Source organism: Oncorhynchus keta, chromosome 19 (genome assembly GCF_023373465.1).
Source record: "Oncorhynchus keta strain PuntledgeMale-10-30-2019 chromosome 19, Oket_V2, whole genome shotgun sequence".
Taxonomy (NCBI): domain Eukaryota; kingdom Metazoa; phylum Chordata; class Actinopteri; order Salmoniformes; family Salmonidae; genus Oncorhynchus; species Oncorhynchus keta.
This window is the reverse complement of record NC_068439.1, coordinates 47361881-47379945: the sequence shown is the minus strand read 5'-3', so window position 1 is coordinate 47379945 and position 18065 is coordinate 47361881. Positions and strand designations below refer to the sequence as shown.

At 46.6% G+C, this 18065-nt stretch overlaps 1 protein-coding gene across 5 annotated transcripts in view; it reads right to left on the bottom strand.

The window, feature by feature from the left end:
- The window catches only part of LOC118398382 (cGMP-dependent protein kinase 1-like), a 37094-nt gene extending 23256 nt beyond the window's left edge, over positions 1 to 13838 (bottom strand). Inside the window, exons 1-6 of one of the 5 annotated variants that reach the window (XM_035793658.2) lie at positions 13516 to 13838; positions 13155 to 13166; positions 911 to 1000; positions 731 to 793; positions 470 to 602; positions 192 to 358 (exon numbers count right to left, since the gene is read on the bottom strand). In XM_035793658.2, the coding sequence (XP_035649551.1) occupies positions 192 to 358; positions 470 to 602; positions 731 to 793; positions 911 to 998 (451 nt within the window). In that variant the 5' untranslated portion in view covers positions 999 to 1000; positions 13155 to 13166; positions 13516 to 13838. Of the gene's footprint in view, positions 1 to 191; positions 359 to 469; positions 603 to 730; positions 794 to 910; positions 1001 to 3357; positions 3858 to 3898; positions 6070 to 13057; positions 13128 to 13154; positions 13167 to 13515 lie in introns of those variants that run through there. The other 4 variants (XM_035793657.2, XM_035793655.2, XM_052470695.1 and 1 more) reach the window with 4 other exon arrangements.
- Positions 13839 to 18065: the final 4227 nt, after the last annotated feature.

Sequence of the window (18065 nt, the reverse complement as noted above, 5' to 3'; positions counted from 1 at the left end):
TCGTTGTGTTTCTCCGTATATGGTTGAGAAATTGACTGACAAGGAGCTCACCCGCTAAAGGGAGAGATAGAGGGGGGACATTGAGAGGTGAGGGTTATCATTTTATTGGAAATAGTAAGCAGACATAGCAACCCTTATTTGTGAAATGTTCGTTGTGTTTCTCCATATATGGTTGAGAAATTCACACATACATGCTACGATGTACATGCTGTCTCCCTCAGTGCCCTCCTTGATTACATCATTTCCTGGTTTGAAGTCGATGGCCACCAGGAGCTCCACCATCATGGTTATCTGCTCATCGTCAAGGCGACTCAGGAAGTCATTCTTCTGGATGGCCTTGATGATCAGACTCGTCTCACTGTGGAAAGAGACATTTTCTATATATTCACACCAGCATACTCTACTGACGTCACATAACACATGATACTGTACATATCATGATGCTGCATGCATAGCGCTAGCCAATCACCTGACGGTCTTCTTGACTTTAGTCTTTATGATCTCCTGCTGATCCTCTGGGATTGGCTCAGGGGCCATGACAGCCACTCTGCTCTTCCTGACCACAAGTCCCCCTTCATTACTGATCCTCTGATCAGGGAAGTCTGGAATAGATACACACCACACACAGGACATGGGGTTAATATAAATGCTGCACTTTGGTTAGTGATCTGACACAAATGGCTGCCGTTCGTCACACAGGGGGTTGCCATAGTCACATTTAGCCCTTTACCCAGGTCATGGTAATGACTCTGAAGCTCCTGCAGCAACTTCTCCGTCTCCTGCAGTCTTCTTTCTAGAGGTGAAAGGAGACCATTGGTTGTGATAGTTGTGGTTTAGATTATGGTTTATTTTATGGCTGTAGTCTTGGTTGTGATCATAATCATGGTCAGGGTCGTGATTGTGGTTGTACCCAGGTCCTTGTTGTGGTTCTGCAGCTCCTGGTTGACTAGGGTCTGTTTCTCCAGCTGCTGCCTCAGCTCCTCCACCTGGCACTCCATGGCTGAGGGCAGGGGTAGAGGATGTGTGAGGAGTCACAGGATGAGAAAACAAATTAACATGTAGACTTACACACAAAATGTAAGTGCTTATGCACACCTTTTTACCTTTATTTAACTAGGCAAGTCAGTTAAGAACAAATTCTTATTTTCAATGACGGCCTAGGAACAGTGGGTTAACTGCCTGTTCAGGGGCAGAACGGCAGATTTGTACTTTGTCAGCTCTGGGGTTTGAGCTTGCAACCTTCCGGTTACTAGTCCAACGCTCTAACCACTAGGCTACCCTGCCGACCCATGTACTCATACAAGTTGCATAAAACATGCACCCACCCACATATGCGCACGCACTCGCGCGCACACACACCACTGCCTCATCTGTCATTAAACTGGCACACAGCCAGCATTCAGCGAGAGGTCTCTACACTGTCATCATGAATAATGCACACAACTGATGGGCTACCAACAGGAGGTACTGTAAATACCATCACACCCTGGGAAGACAACGCATATAGAAACTGTTATCACTAAGGTAAAGTCCTGTCCTAATTATATGGTCATGTTGTGTTTATATTCACTTAAACACTTGTGACTCTAATATTTGTGTACCTTTTGGCAGTCTCATAAATCAGACAATTGTTTCCGAAATCAAAGCCACCTTTTGGTGTGTGTAGGAATAATTGGCTGGTGCATGTCTTAAACACAAACCCACTCTCTCATGGGAGCACTAATTGTTTGTGTTTTCTTGAATGTGTCTGTGCATATACAGTACATCTCCCTGGGCCATTCATGTGTATGAGTATGCATGCACACGCTAGCAGGGACACACACAGCTGTGAACAAAAAATCCTACCCAAATACACTGATCAGTTCACAATTGCACTGATTGCGAAGGGTAATTTAGTAGTCAATAAAAAACTGCTTTGGTCTCTGTTGACAGAGCATACATTTAGCATCCATGCATACAAATCACAGGGTTAGCCTAGCACACACATCCCCATCAAATCAAATCAAGTTTTATCTGTCACATGCGCTGAATACAACAGATGTAGACCAGTGGAGAATCCACAGAGGAAGGGGAGGACCATTCTCCTCAGTTAAATTTCCTAAAAATATCAACATTAGAATGATTAAAAAAGTTATCATTTTTAGATACAACTATACTAAATATATTCATATGTCACCAAATAATTGAGTAAAATTTTAGAAAATGTGAATGTGATCAAATGTAGTTTATATTCAAAATTGGGCTGGCTGCCTATGTGTTTTCAATCCAAAATTAATCAGTCAACATAATCGTGATGACAGATGTGAGTAAATGTTTTATAAGGCCAACAGTTGCATAGGCCTGCATGATGCAAACATGCATTAAGCAAGCTCAGCCCTGTGAGTTCTGTTGTCTATGTGTCTGGGTAGAGGAAATCCCCCTCCTAATCTGGTCTAAATATAATTTATATGAACAAATATAAGGAAGCTGCAGTTTGACAGGGCTTTCATCGCCCCAGAGTCAGGAGTTTTTTAAAACCATTTGACCTGATTAGGAAAAACTGGTCCCATCACAGCCCATATGAAACCTTTTTACAACTGATTAATCACTGTCATACCTTAAAGGGTTCAGAGTTTTCCTAGTTAGGTTAACTTATAAGGAACAACTTGAGGACCTAGGGGGTAAAAACTGCCCCACCACTCTGGGACCTATGGTGCCACCAGTCTGCTTGCAGTTGTCTGTTATCGTCAGGTATGTGGATAATCAGGGCTTTATTCAGGAATGTTTCTTGGCCTACTTTGAAGTGGGTGAGATGCTCAGGCTGTGTTTGACTTCATAGAGAAATGTGTTGTCCAAACCTATGATGGCATAGCTATAATGGAATGTATCCGCTATTTCATTAACAGCCAAGTCCCTTCCTGTTCCTTGATTAAGAGGCGATGACCACTCCACTACCATTGTCAACTCTCTCATTACCTGAATTTAAACCATGTCTCACGTGCCAGCTCATCCACTGGCACATTGAATGTTTCCTCTCCAAGCACTTTGAGTAGCCTTATCAATTTTACACAAACAATCACATTATTAAACATCAATGATTTTACTCCTTGCTTGGACTAACTCATTCATAGCTCTTTTGTCTAACTCTGTAGGGTGTTATTGTTTTTTGTTTTCCCAGTCAAATCCTGTTCTGCTCTGGTCAAGCCTCTGAACACCTCAACTCATGCATCATACCCTCATTAAATCCCTGCTGTGATCTCTGTCCAACACTGTGTAAGTAGCCCTCTCATTCCCATTCCCCATAATATTGTACTATAAATATCTCTATTAAATGCTTTAGGTTAAAATACTTGGTCTTTGACGATTTTTGAAACACACTTTGTTGTCTCCCATCTGAGGACCCTTGCCAAATCTTTTCAGTCTCCTGATGGGTATTAGGCGTTGTATTAGGCGTTGCCCTCTTCACGACTGTCTTGGTATGTTTGAACAATGTTTGGTGATGTGGACACCAAGGAACTTGAAGCTCTCAACCTGCTCCACTACAACCCTCGGTCATCCTTTTCCAGTAGTCCACAATCATCTTCTTTGTCTTGATCACGTTGAAGGAGAGGTTGTTGTCCTGGCACCACACGGCCAGGTCTCTGACCTCCTCTCTATAGGCTGTCTCATCTTTGTCAAACTTAATAATGATGGTGTTGAAGTCGTGCTTGGCCATGGGTGAACAGAGAGTATAGAGGGGGGACTAAGCACACAACCCTGATCCAGTATCAGAGGGTGTTGTTTAGTCCCAGGGTCCTTAGCTTAGTGATGAGCTTTGAGGGCACTATGGTGTTGAACGCTGAGCCATGACCAGCCTTTCAAAGCATTTCATTGCTACAGACGTGAGTGCTACGGGTTGGTAGTAATTTAGGCAGGTTACCTTAGTGTTCTTGAGCAGGGACTATGGTGGTCTGCTTGAAACATGTTGCTTTTACAGACTCGTTCAGGGAGAGGTTGAAAATGTCAGCGAAGACACTTGGCCAGTTGGTCAGCGCATGCTCGGAGTACATGTACCGTTAATCCGTCTGGCCCTGCGGCCTGGTGTATGTTGACCTGTTTAAAGCTCTTACTCCCATCGGCTATGGAGAGCGAGATCATCGTCCTAAACAGCTGATGTTCTCATGCAGGCTTCAGTGTTGCTTGCCTCGAAGCGAGCATAGAAGTAATTGTGCTCGCCTGGTAGGCTCGTGTCACTGGGAAGCTTACGGCTGTGCTTCCTGTTGTAGTCCTTAATAGTTTGCAAGCCCTACCACATCCAACGAGCGTCAGAGCCAGTGTTGTACAATTCAATCTTAGTCCTGTATTGGCGCTTTGCTTGTTTAAGGGCAGTCGGAGGACATAGTGAAGAGCATAGTGGGAATTCTTATAAGCATTTGGGTTAGAGTCCCGCTCCTTAAAAGCGGCAGCTCTACCCTTTAGGTCAGTGCGGATGTTGCCTGTAATCCATGGCTTCTGGTTGTGCTATGTACGTACGGTAACTGTGGGGACGACATCATCGATGCACTTATTGATGAAGCCAGTGACAGATGTTGTGTACTCGTCAATGCCATCAGAAGATTCCCAGAACATTTTCCGGTCTGTGCTAGCAAAATAGACCTGTAGCTTAACATCTGTGTCAACTGACCACTTCCGTATTGAGCAAGTCACTGGTTACTTCTTGTTTGATGGTGGCGCTGGAGGAGAAGGGTGCCATATTTTCGGCTCTTAACCAACCTACTTTGATGGGTTTTTTGCTTTGTTCATAACTTGTTTTATACATAATGTTGTTGCTACCGTCTCTTATGAGGATAAGGCAACGAGTGGCTAATCTGCCCTTGCCTTCCGTCCTGTTAGCTAATGTTCAATCACTTGCAAATAAATGGGATGAACTGAAAGCACATTTATCCTACCAACGGAACATTAAAAACTGTAATATCTTATGTTTCACAGAGTCGTGGCTGAACGACGACATGAATAACATACAGCTAGAGGGTAATACACTCTAAGGCAGGACAGAACAGCAGCCTCTGGTAAGACATGGGACGGAGGCCAATGCATTTAAACAACAGTTGGTGCACGATATCTAAGTCTTGAGGTTTTGCTCGCCTGAGTTAGTGTGGTCTCCAGCTTATCTTCCTCGAGAGTTTTCATCTGTATTTTTCATCACCGTGGACATACCATCACAGACCGATGCTGGCACTAAAACCACACTCAATGAGCTGTATACCGCCATAAGCAAACAGGCAAACGTTCATCCAGAGGCGGCGATCCTAGTGGCCGGGGACTTTAATGCACTTTAAATCAATTTGACCTAATTTCTTTCAGCATGGGGGGGTTGTACATTTAAACCAAATGTACAACCAATTCTAGACCACCTTTACTCCGCACAAAGCTCTCGCTCACCATCCATTTGGCAAATCTGACCATAATTCTATCCTCCTGATTCCAGTTTACGAGCATAAATTAAAGCAGGAAGCACCAGTGACTCGGTCTATAAAAAAGTGGTCAGATGAAGCAGATGCTAAACTATAGGACTGTTTTGCTAGCACAGAGTGGAATATGTTCCGGGATTCTTCCGATGGCATTGAGGAGTACATCACATCAGTCACTGGCTTTATCAATAAGTGCTCTTCTCTGTATCACGGAGGCGCTCCGCACTGCTAAAGCTAACTCTCTCTCCTCTGCTCTCATCCTTCTAGACCTATCGGCTGCCTTCGATACTGTGAACCATCAGATCCTCCTCTCCACCCTCTCCGAGTTGGGCATCTCCGGCGCGGCCCACGCTTGGATTGCGTCCTACCTGACAGGTCGCTCCTACCAGGTGGCGTGGCGAGAATCTGTCTCCTCACCACGCGCTCTCACCACTGTTGTCCCCCAGGGCTCTGTTCTAGGCCCTCTCCTATTCTCGCTATACACCAAGTCACTTGGCTCTGTCATAACCTCACATGGTCTCTCCTATCATTGCTATGCAGACGACACACAATTAATCTTCTCCTTTCCCCCTTCTGATGACCAGGTGGCGAATCGCATCTCTGCATGTCTGGCAGACATATCAGTGTGGATGACGGATCACCACCTCAAGCTGAACCTCGGCAAGACGGAGCTGCTCTTCCTCCCGGGAAGGACTGCCCGTTCCATGATCTCGCCATCACGGTTGACAACTCCATTGTGTCCTCCTCCCAGAGCGCTAAGAACCTTGGCGTGATCCTGGACAACACCCTGTCGTTCTCAACTAACATCAAGGCGGTGGCCCGTTCCTGTAGGTTCATGCTCTACAACATCCGCAGAGTACGACCCTGCCTCACACAGGAAGCGGCGCAGGTCCTAATCCAGGCACTTGTCATCTCCCGTCTGGATTACTGCAACTCGCTGTTGGCTGGGCTCCCTGCCTGTGCCATTAAACCCCTACAACTCATCCAGAACGCCGCAGCCCGTCTGGTGTTCAACCTTCCCAAGTTCTCTCACGTCACCCCGCTCCTCCGCTCTCTCCACTGGCTTCCAGTTGAAGCTCGCATCCGCTACAAGACCATGGTGCTTGCCTACGGAGCTGTGAGGGGAACGGCACCTCAGTACCTCCAGGCTCTGATCAGGCCCTACACCCAAACAAGGGCACTGCGTTCATCCACCTCTGGCCTGCTCGCCTCCCTACCACTGAGGAAGTACAGTTCCCGCTCAGCCCAGTCAAAACTGTTCGCTGCTCTGGCTCCCCAATGGTGGAACACACTCCCTCACGACGCCAGGACAGCAGAGTCAATCACCACCTTCCGGAGACACCTGAAACTCCACCTCTTTAAGGAATACCTAGGATAGGATAAAGTAATCCTTCTCACCCCCCTTAAAAGATTTAGATGCACTATTGTAAAGTGGCTGTTCCACTGGATGTCATAAGGTGAATGCACCAATTTGTAAGTCGCTCTGGATAAGAGCGTCTGCTAAATGACTTAAATGTAAATGTAAATGTAAGTGCATCAAGGATGTCGTCCCCACAGTGACTGTACGTACATATCCCAACCAGAACCCATGGATTATAGGCAACATTCACACTGAGCTAAAGGGTAGAGCTGCGGTTTTCAAGGAGCTGGAATCTGACCCGGAAGCTTATAAGAAATCCCGCTATGCCCTCCGAAGAACCATCAAAGGGGTAAAGTGCCAATACAGAACTAAGGTCGAATCTTACTACACCGGCTCCGATGCTAGTCGGATGTGGCAGGGGTTGCAAACTATAATAGACTACAAAGGGAAGCACAGCCGTAAGCTGCCCAGTGACACGAGCCTACCAGATGAGCTAAATTACTTCTATGCTTGCTTCGAGGCAAGTAACACTGAAACATGCATGAGAGCATCAGCTGTTTAGGACGGCTGTGGGATCTCGCTCTCTGCAGCCAGACGGACTACCAGGACGTACACTCCAAGCATGCGCGGACCAACTGGCAAGTGTCTTTACTGACATTTTCAACCTCTCCCTGTCTGAGTCTGTAATACCAACATGTTTCAAGCAGACCACCATAGTCCCTGTGCTCAAGAACACTAAGGGAACACGCTTAAATGACTATCGACCCGTAGCACTCACGTCTGTAGCAATGACATGCTTTGAAAGGCTGGTCATGGCTCACATCAACAGCATCCTCTTGGACACCCTAGACCCACATACTGTCCCAACAGATCCAAGGTCTCTCCTTTTTTGCAAGCTTTCCACTCCGCTAGCAAGCACCTCACGTAAATAGGTGTGCATTTATTTTTCCTCTACATGGTTCACATCAAACACCATTATCAAAGAAACCCTAGACCCACTCCAATTTGCATACTGCACCAACTGATCCACATATGATGCAATCTCTATTGCACTCTACACTTTTCACACCTGGAAGAAAGGAACACATGTGAGAATGCTATTCATTGACTATAGCTCATCTTTCAACACCATAGTGCCCATACAGCTCATCACTAAGCTAAGGACCCTGGGACAAAACACCTCCCTCTGCAACTGGATCCTGGACTTCCTGACGGGTCGCCCCCAGGTGGTAAGACTAGGTAACAACACATCTGCCACGCTGACCCTCAACACGGGAGCCCCTCAGGGGTGCAAGCTCAGTCCCCTCATGTACTCCTTGTTCACTTATGACTGCATGGCCAGGCAGAACTCCAACACCATCATTACGTTTGCTACAGAACTTCCGGCGCCGACTGAGATGGCCGCCTCGCTCGCGTTCCTAGGAAACTATGCAGTTTTTTGTTTTTTTACGTGTTATTTCTTACATTAGTACCCCAGGTCATCTTAGGTTTCATTACATACAGTCGAGAAGAACTACTGAATATAAGATCAGCGTCAACTCACCATCAGTACGACCAAGAATATGTTTTCCGCGACGCGGATCCTGTGTTCTGCCTTACAAACAGGACAACGGAATGGATCGCTTGCAGCGACCCAAGGAAACGACTACGAAAAAGAGGGAAACGCGGCGGTGTTCTGGTCAGACTCCGAAAAAGGGCACATCGCACACCACTTCCCAGTATTCTTCTTGCCAATGTCCAGTCTCTCGACAACAAGGTTGATGAAATCCGAGCAAGGGTGGCATTCCAGAGGGACATCAGAGACTGTAACGTTCTTTGCTTTACGGAAACATGGCTTACTGGGAAGACGCTATCCAGGGCGGTGCAGCCAACGGGTTTCTCCACGCATCGCGCGGACAGAAACAAACATCTCTCTGGTAAGAAGAGTGGCGGGGGCGTATGCCTCATGACTAACGGGACATGGTGTGATGAAGGAAACATACAGGAACTCAAATCCTTCTGTTCACCTGATTTAGAATTCCTCACAATCAAATGTAGACCGCATTATCTTCCAAGAGAATTCTCTTCGATTATAATCACAGCCGTATATATCCCCCAAGCAGACACATCGATGGCTCTGAACGAACTTTATTTAACTCTTTGCAAACTGGAAAACATTTATCCGGAGGTTGCATTCATTGTAGCTGGGGATTTTAACAAAGCCAATCTGAAAACAAGACTCCCTAAATTTTATCAGCATATCGATTGCGCAACCAGGGTGGTAAAACCTTGGATCATTGTTACTCTAACTTCCGCGACGCATATAAGGCCCTGCCCCGCCCCCTTTCGGAAAAGCTGACCACGACTCCATTTTGCTGATCCCTGCCTACAGGCAGAAATTAAAACAAGAGGCTCCCACGCTGAGGTCTGTCCAACGCTGGTCAGACCAAGCTGACTCTACACTCCAAGACTGCTTCCATCACGTGGACTGGGACATGTTTCGTATTGCGTCAGATGGGAATATTGACAAATACGCTGATTCGGTGTGCGAGTTCATTAGAACGTGCGTCGAAGATGTCGTTCCCATAGCAACGATAAAAACATTCCCTAACCAGAAACCGTGGATTGATGGCAGCATTCGAGTGAAACTGAAAGCGCGAACCACTGCTTTTAATCAGGGCAAGGTGTCTGGCAACATGACTGAATACAAACAGTGCAGCTATTCCCTCCGCAAGGCTATTAAACAAGCTAAGCGTCAGTACAGAGACAAAGTGGAATCTCAATTCAACGGCTCAGACACAAGAGGCATGTGGCAGGGTCTACAGTCAATCACGGACTACAAGATGAAATCCAGCCCAGTCACGGACCAGGATGTCTTGCTCCCAGGCAGACTAAATAACTTTTTGCCCGCTTTGAGGACAATACAGTGCCACTGACACGGCCTGCAACGGAAACATGCGGTCTCTCCTTCACTGCAGCCGAGGTGAGTAAGACATCTAAACGTGTTAACCCTCGCAAGGCTGCAGGCCCAGACGGCATCCCCAGCCGCGCCCTCAGAGCATGCGCAGACCAGCTGGCCGGTGTGTTTACGGACATATTCAATCAATCCCTATACCAGTCTGCTGTTCCCACATGCTTCAAGAGGGCCACCATTGTTCCTGTTCCCAAGAAAGCTAAGGTAACTGAGCTAAACGACTACCGCCCCGTAGCACTCACTTCCGTCATCATGAAGTGCTTTGAGAGACTAGTCAAGGACCATATCACCTCCACCCTACCTGACACCCTAGACCCACTCCAATTTGCTTACCGCCCAAATAGGTCCACAGACGATGCAATCTCAACCACACTGCACACTGCCCTAACCCACCTGGACAAGAGGAATACCTATGTGAGAATGCTGTTCATCGACTACAGCTCGGCATTCAACACCATAGTACCCTCCAAGCTCGTCATCAAGCTCGAGACCCTGGGTCTCGACCCCGCCCTGTGCAACTGGGTACTGGACTTCCTGACGGGCCGCCCCCAGGTGGTGAGGGTAGGCAACAACATCTCCTCCCCGCTGATCCTCAACACGGGGCCCCACAAGGGTGCGTTCTGAGCCCTCTCCTGTACTCCCTGTTCACCCACGACTGCGTGGCCACGCACGCCTCCAACTCAATCATCAAGTTTGCGGACGACACAACAGTGGTAGGCTTGATTACCAACAACGACGAGACGGCCTACAGGGAGGAGGTGAGGGCCCTCGAAGTGTGGTGTCAGGAAAATAACCACACTCAACGTCAACAAAACTAAGGAGATGATTGTGGACTTCAGGAAACAGCAGAGGGAACACCCCCTATCCACATCGATGGAACAGTAGTGGAGAGGGTAGCTAGTTTAAGTTCCTCGGCATACACATCACAGACAAACTGAATTGGTCCACTCACACAGACAGCGTCGTGAAGAAGGCGCAGCAGCGCCTATTCAACCTCAGGAGGCTGAAGAAATTCGGCTTGTCACCAAAAGCACTCACAAACTTCTACAGATGCACAATCGAGAGCATCCTGGCGGACTGTATCACCGCCTGGTACGGCAACTGCTCCGCCCTCAACCGTAAGGCTCTCCAGAGGGTAGTGAGGACTGCACAACGCATCACCGGGGGCAAACTACCTGCCCTCCAGGACACCTACACCACCCGTTGTTACAGGAAGGCCATAAAGATCATCAAGGACATCAACCACCCGAACCACTGCCTGTTCACCCCGCTATCATCCAGAAGGCGAGGTCAATACAGGTGCATCAAAGCTGGGACCGAGAGACTGAAAAACAGCTTCTATCTCAAGGCCATCAGACTGTTAAACAGCCACCACTAACAGTGAGTGGCTGCTGCCAACACACTGTCATTGACACTGACCCAACTCCAGCCATTTTAATAATGGGAATTGATGGGAATTATGTAAATATATCACTAGCCACTTTAAACAATGCTACCTTATATAATGTTACTTACCCTACATTATTCATCTCATATGCATATGTATATACTGTACTCTACATCATCGACTGCATCCTTATGTAACACATGTATCACTAGCCACTTTAACTATGCCACTTTGTTTACTTTGTCTACACACTCATCTCATATGTATATACTGTACTCGATACCATCTACTGTATGCTGCTCTGTACCATCACTCATTCATATATCCTTATGTACATATTCCTTATCCCCTTACACTGTGTATAAGACAGTAGTTTTGGAATTGTTAGTTAGATTACTTGTTGGTTATCACTGCATTGTCGGAACTAGAAGCACAAGCATTTCGCTACACTCGCATTTAACATCTGCTAACCATGTGTATGTGACAAATAAAATTTGATTTGATTTGATTTGATTTGATTTGATTTGACACAACAGTGGTAGGCCTGATCACTGACAATGATGAGACAGCCCCCAGCCCCCTCTGGAACACTGGTGCTACTCTCTGCTGTTATCTATGGATAGTCACTTTAATAACTCTCCCTACATGTACATATTACCTCAACACCGGTGCCCCCGCACATTGACTCTGTACCGGTACCCCCTGTATATAGCACTGCTATTGTTATTTGGTTCTGCTCTTTAATAATTTATTATTCTTATCTCTTCATTTTTTTAGGTATTTTCTTAGCTGCATTGTTGGTTAAGAGCTTGTAAGTAAGCATTTCACTGTAAGGTCTGCCTGTTGTATTCAGCGCATGTGACAAATACAATTTGATTCAGTTTTTGATTGTAAGCAGGAATCAGGAGGATAAAGTTATTGTCAGATTTGCCAAATGGAGGGCGAGGGAGATCTTGTGTGGAGTTTATTGTGGTCTAGAGTTATTTTTCCTCTGGTTGTGCACGTAATATGCTGATAGACTTGAGTTAAAACGGATTAAAAGATTCTCTACCTCAGGCGAGCAAAACCTTGAGACTTCCTTAATTAATATTAGATTTCGTGCACCAGCTGTTATTGACAAATAGACAGACCTCCAGTCCTTGTCTTCCCAGAGGCAGCTGTTCTATTACATTTACATTTAAGTCATTTAGCAGACATTCTTATCCAGAGCGACTTACAAATTGGTGCATTCACCTTATGACATCCAGTGGAACAGCCACTTTACAATAGTGCATCTAAATCTTTTAGGGGGGGGGGGGGTGAGAAGGATTACTTTATCCTATCCTAGGTATTCCTTAAAGAGGTGGGGTTTCAGGTGTCTCCGGAAGGTGGTGATTGACTCCGCTGTCCTGGCGTCGTGAGGGAGTGTGTTCCACCATTGGGGAGCCAGAGCAGCGAACAGTTTTGACTGGGCTGAGCGGGAACTGTACTTCCTCATCTATCTTGCCTGATGCACCGAAAACCCAGCCAGCTGTATGTTATCCATGTCATTGTTCAGCCATGACCCAGTGAAACATAAGATATTACAGTTTTTTAATGTCCCGTTGGTAGGATAGTCTTGATCGGAGCTCATCCACTTATTATCCAATGGTTGCACATTGGCAAATAGGACTGATGGTGGAGGTGGATTACCCACTCGCTGTGGGATCCTTACAAGGCACCCCGACTTACATCCCCAATATATCGGTCTCTTGCGAATGAAGGTGATTTGGGCCTTGTCAGGTGTCTGAGTAAATCCTTTCCGTCCGACTCGTTAAAGAAAAAATCTTCGTCCAGTACAAGGTGAGTAATCGCTGTACTGATATCCAGGAGCTCTTTTCGGTCAAAGGAGACGGTAGCAGAAACATTATGTACAAAATAAGTTACAAATAATGTGACAAAGCACACACAATAGCACAATTGGTTCAGAGCCTGTGAAATGGCAGACATCTCCTCCGATGCCATCTCGCACTGCCTAGCGCCCGCTCTTCACGTGACCCCAATTACCTTTACTTCACCCTGAACATTGGACAGGGCAGAGATTAGACAATGGTATTACAGTGATTGTAAAGTCACCCAGCAAACAACTAACCATAATAAAGTAGATAAAGAGACTACATTTTCCACTCTGTAATTATAGACACAACTATTTAATTTCTAAATGGAAAATATGAATTCATTGGTGTGAAGTGTATGTCAGTCATGTTTAAAAAGTATACTGGCCCCCAAGCCAGTCACTACAGTCACAACCTGAGCCCATTAAAACTAGATGCATTTAGTTGCAACTGGGTTCTGATGTTGCTCCAACAGGTCTCATTTTGGCACAAATACATTGATGCCACGGGGGAAAGACTAAAGTTAGACTCACCTGTAGTCTGTGAAGAGAGGAGGGGTAGGACGGAGGGTGAGTCTGTGTAGCTGCTAGGGTGACCACATGGATCTTCACATGATGTTCAAGACCTTCCTCCAGCACTCTGTAAATCCAGCTAAGGATAAGTGTTGTGTTGGTCCTGTATCAGGCCTTCTCCACCTGTAGCTTGAAGGGAAATCCTATTCAGAGTCCACTCACCTGTACAGGCACTAACACGCTGACTACTATCACCTAATCCTTTATCTTTCCTCTCCCTCACTCTCCTCTCTCTGATCTCACCTGGCTCCCCCCATGCCTCGTGCTCTTACTTCTCTCTCTCTCCCTTTCTTCCACTCCCCCTGTCTCTCCTTATCTGTCTGTCTGCTCAGCAGCTCCAATGTTGGATCATTAACCAGACCCCAGAGGCACCTCCTATCACACCAGGTAGAGGAAGACGGGGTAGAACCGAGTAGGAGGGATGGGTGGGTGGGAAGGAGGGAGGGAGGGGGAAAAGTGCAGGAACTCAGAGAGGTTGAAGTAGACGGGGCTAGGAAAAAAAGAAGAGATGGAGGGGGGAAATTAAGGGGAGGGCAGAGGAGCGTGGAACAGGGGAATGAAGAATGAGTGGGAGGGAAAAGGAATACTCCTCATACTCTGTCTTAATCTCCATTTGTAAGAAACAAAACATCTATGAATACACAGGCCTTTTGACACAGGGGAAGAGAGAGCGGTAAAAACAAAGATCAATACAGACCCACATTGTATTAGCACTAAATTGTGCCAGAGCAGGTTCAAAAGATAGAAGTGAAAGAAAAGTGAGAGTCAAAGGTAAATAGCATCTTGCAAAACACAGAATCACCAGAGACATTCAACCACTGGTTTCAACCAGCGGAAACTAGCATTAATCGTACAATAAACTGATATACGCTGAAGTTAAAACAAGGTTGAAAAAGCTGCTGTTACTTTATCGTGTGCTGTTTTTCCACAGAAAGCCACAGTGAACTCATTGGATCTTTTCCAGCCCAGCAATCCTTTAAGGAATGTAAATTAGGCTGAAGGGTTCGCATTGTGACAGAGGACGTGGGATTTTTATTGTCTTCAGTTAATTATTGATACCGTTTCTGTTAATCAATACCCCACCGACATTAACAACCAGATGAAAGAGGTTTAGACCTGGAGCACTAAATGACAAGCAGTACTGTTTTACCACTGAGACACCAACACAGTGATGTAATAAAACAATCCCAAAAAATGGATGTGCTCTTACTTGTGGTAAACACAGCAGTGAATAAACTAAAAAACAGAATATTGACAGACAACTTTAACAACTATTTTATATTGTTACTTCATTTTTTTATTATTGAGGAATACAATTTCAATGTCTTAATTACTGTCATGGTAACAGATAGAAATGGACAATGGAAGGTCTAAATTACTTTAGATTGTTATTGCCATCGCAGTGCAGCTGGTATAGTGGTCAGTCAGTGGTGTCAGGTGGTGTCATAACTCTCAGATTACAGGGGGTTCCGCTCTACACCATGCTCCCTCTCTCATAGAGGGGGAGAGCGGGAAGTCAAATGTTTTATGGTCGGTCATAAAATACGCTGCCCCTATTCTCTGTTGTGCCGAGATTAGAATGTAAACTGTGGAACACAGAGAGATCCTTGGATATCAAACATTTGAATAATTAAACAGTTTATCTACTTTTGAGAATGTGGGAGTGGTCCGTGGACACTTAAGGGACAGTCATGATGAATGTGTTTCATTTGGTGATCTCATGAAGGACAGGAAAAACACAACTCTATCTCTTAAAGTGTACATTTCCCAGCTGTCAGGTTGATGTCTAAATATTGTGAAACGTGTGTGATTAAAGATGTAATGTTAACCTTCTAAATGAGAGTATGGATTTTCATATAAAGATTAACTAGTCAGTGGCCCCACCCCGGTGAGCCCAGACATCACATTAGGCATCATAGAACCGCCCCTTCTTCCACACAGTATAAAACTCACTTCCTACAAAATATACATTAAGTCAGAGAACGCCGGGACAGAGTCTCCACGTTGGAATGGCTACAATTCTATAGGCCATGGAGACCATACAGCTGTAGTTTTGGCTACACGGCTGGAAAGGGTTAAACTCTGAGACTGTCGACCACTATAGAATAAAATCAAATCTGAGACGTATAATTACTAGTCTGCAGCTAGAAATGACGTAAGTCTAGTACTAGAATACCAACAACCGCGGAAACATCTATTCTATGCAACGACCATCTTCAGGCCTGATGCATCCATTACAACAGACACTATCCAGAGCTGCCGAGAAAGCTACAACCACAAAGGACATTGTGACTTCTGGGGAAGTTAACCAGAGTCTCTCTGATGAACTGAATCTCCAGCAGACGTACAGGCGATTCCAACAGAGAAGACAACAACGACATGCGGGCACTTATTTATACATTGCAATTATTCTCGAAAGAGCGGCCATTCATCTGCAAAGGATTAAGGATGTGCAAAGGATGTGCAAAGCATTATACAATTATCAACTGTGTGTAGTGAATCCATTTTGTCTTTCCCACTTCTTCTCAGTCACAACCCCTTTCCTTTGTCTACCAAGCCGTCATATCGGCTGGTGGCAGTGAAGGCAGACGCAGGAGAGCAGACCTAGGTAATAGCCGGAGCAGTTTAATTTCAAAACCAACGGCATAAAGAAATAACCTACATGGGTACAAAACCCGACGCGCACCAGTAAACATGTGCACAAGCACTTACAAACAATTCCACACAAAGACATGGGGGGAACAGAGGGTTAAAAACACAACACTTAATGAGGGAAATGAGAACCAGGTGAGTAGGAAAACAAGACAAAACAAATGGAAAATGAAAAGTGGATCGACGATGGCTAGAAGACCAGTGACGCCAACCGCCCTGCCCGAACAAGGAGAGGAACTGACTTCAATGGAAGTCGTGACAGTACTCCACCCTTGACGCGTGGCTCCAGCAGTGCGCCGACACCGGCCTCGAGGATGACCCAGAGGGCGAGGTGCAGGGCAATCCGGACGGAGACAGTGGAACTCCCGCAGCATTGAAGTGTCCAACAGGTCCTCCACCGGAACCCAGCATTTGTACCCCTCCCAGTCCTCGAGGTCCTGAAGGCCCCTTGCCTGATGCCTCGAATCCAGTATGGATCGAACGTAGTACGCCGGGACACCCTCAATGTCCAGAGGGGGTGGAGGAACCTCCCGCACCTCAGACTCCTGGAGCGGGCCAGCCACCTCCGGCATGAGGAGAGACACATGGAATGAGGGGTTAATCAATCAATCAATCAAATTTTATTTATATAGCCCTTCGTACATCAGCTGATATCTCAAAGTGCTGTACAGAAACCCAGCCTAAAACCCCAAACAGCAAGCAATGCAGGTGTAGAAGCATATATAGCATATATATATAAATATAATACGGTAATCGGGAGTAATCTGTAACCTATAACTCACCTCGTTCAATCTCCTCAGGACTTTAAATGCCCCACAAACCGCGGACCCAGCTTCCGACAGGGCAGGCGGAGGGGCAGGTTTCGGGTCGAGAGCCAGACCCGGCCTCATTGCGTTGACTGTATGCGCTGGCTTTCTGGCACAGCACGGCGAGCTTAAGGTGAACATGAGTGACGTCCCATGTCTCCTCCGCAGGAGCCTCGGTCTGACTGATGCCAAGGAGCTAGAACCGGCTGATACCCCAGTACACACTGGAAGGGGGAGAGGTTAGTGGAGGAGTGGCGGAGCGAGTTCTGGTCAATCTCTACCCAGGGCACAAACGCTGCCCACTCCCCCGGCCAGTCCTGGCAATAAGACCTCAGAAACCTACCCACATCCTGGTTAACTCTCTCCATGTGCCGGTTACTCTCGGGGTGAAAACCCGAGGTAAGGCTGATTGGGACCACCAGACATTCCATGAACACCCTCCTGACCCTCGATCAAACATAATATCCTCAGGCACCCCGTAGTGCCGGAAGACGTGCATAAACAAGGCCTCCACAGTCTGTAGGGCCATAGGGAGACCGGGCAGAGGAAGGAGACGACAGGACTTAGAGAAACGATCCACAACAACCAGGATCATGGTGTTTCCCTGTGATGGGGAGATCGGTCAGGAAATCGATCGACAAGTGCGACTATGGCTGTTGTGGAACAGGTAAGAGGTGTAGCTTACCTCTGGGCAGGTGTCTAGGAGCCTTAAACTGAGCGCACACCGAGCAAGAGGAAACATAAACCCACACGTCCATAGCTAAAGTGGGCCACCAGTACTTCCCACTCAGACAGCGCACTGTCCGATCGATGCCTGGATGACCAGAAGAAGGGGACGTGTGGGGCCCAATAGATCAGCCGATCACAGACAGCAGACGGAATGTACAGACACCCAACGGGACACTGGAGGGGAGCAGGCTCTGGACGTAACGCCTGCTCAATTTCCTTGAGAAAAAGGCACAGGGGCGGAGCTTCGGTGGCGTACGCGAGCGCTGAGAGAGAACGGCTCCTATCCCAGCCTCGGACGGATCCACCTCCATTATGAACGCCAAA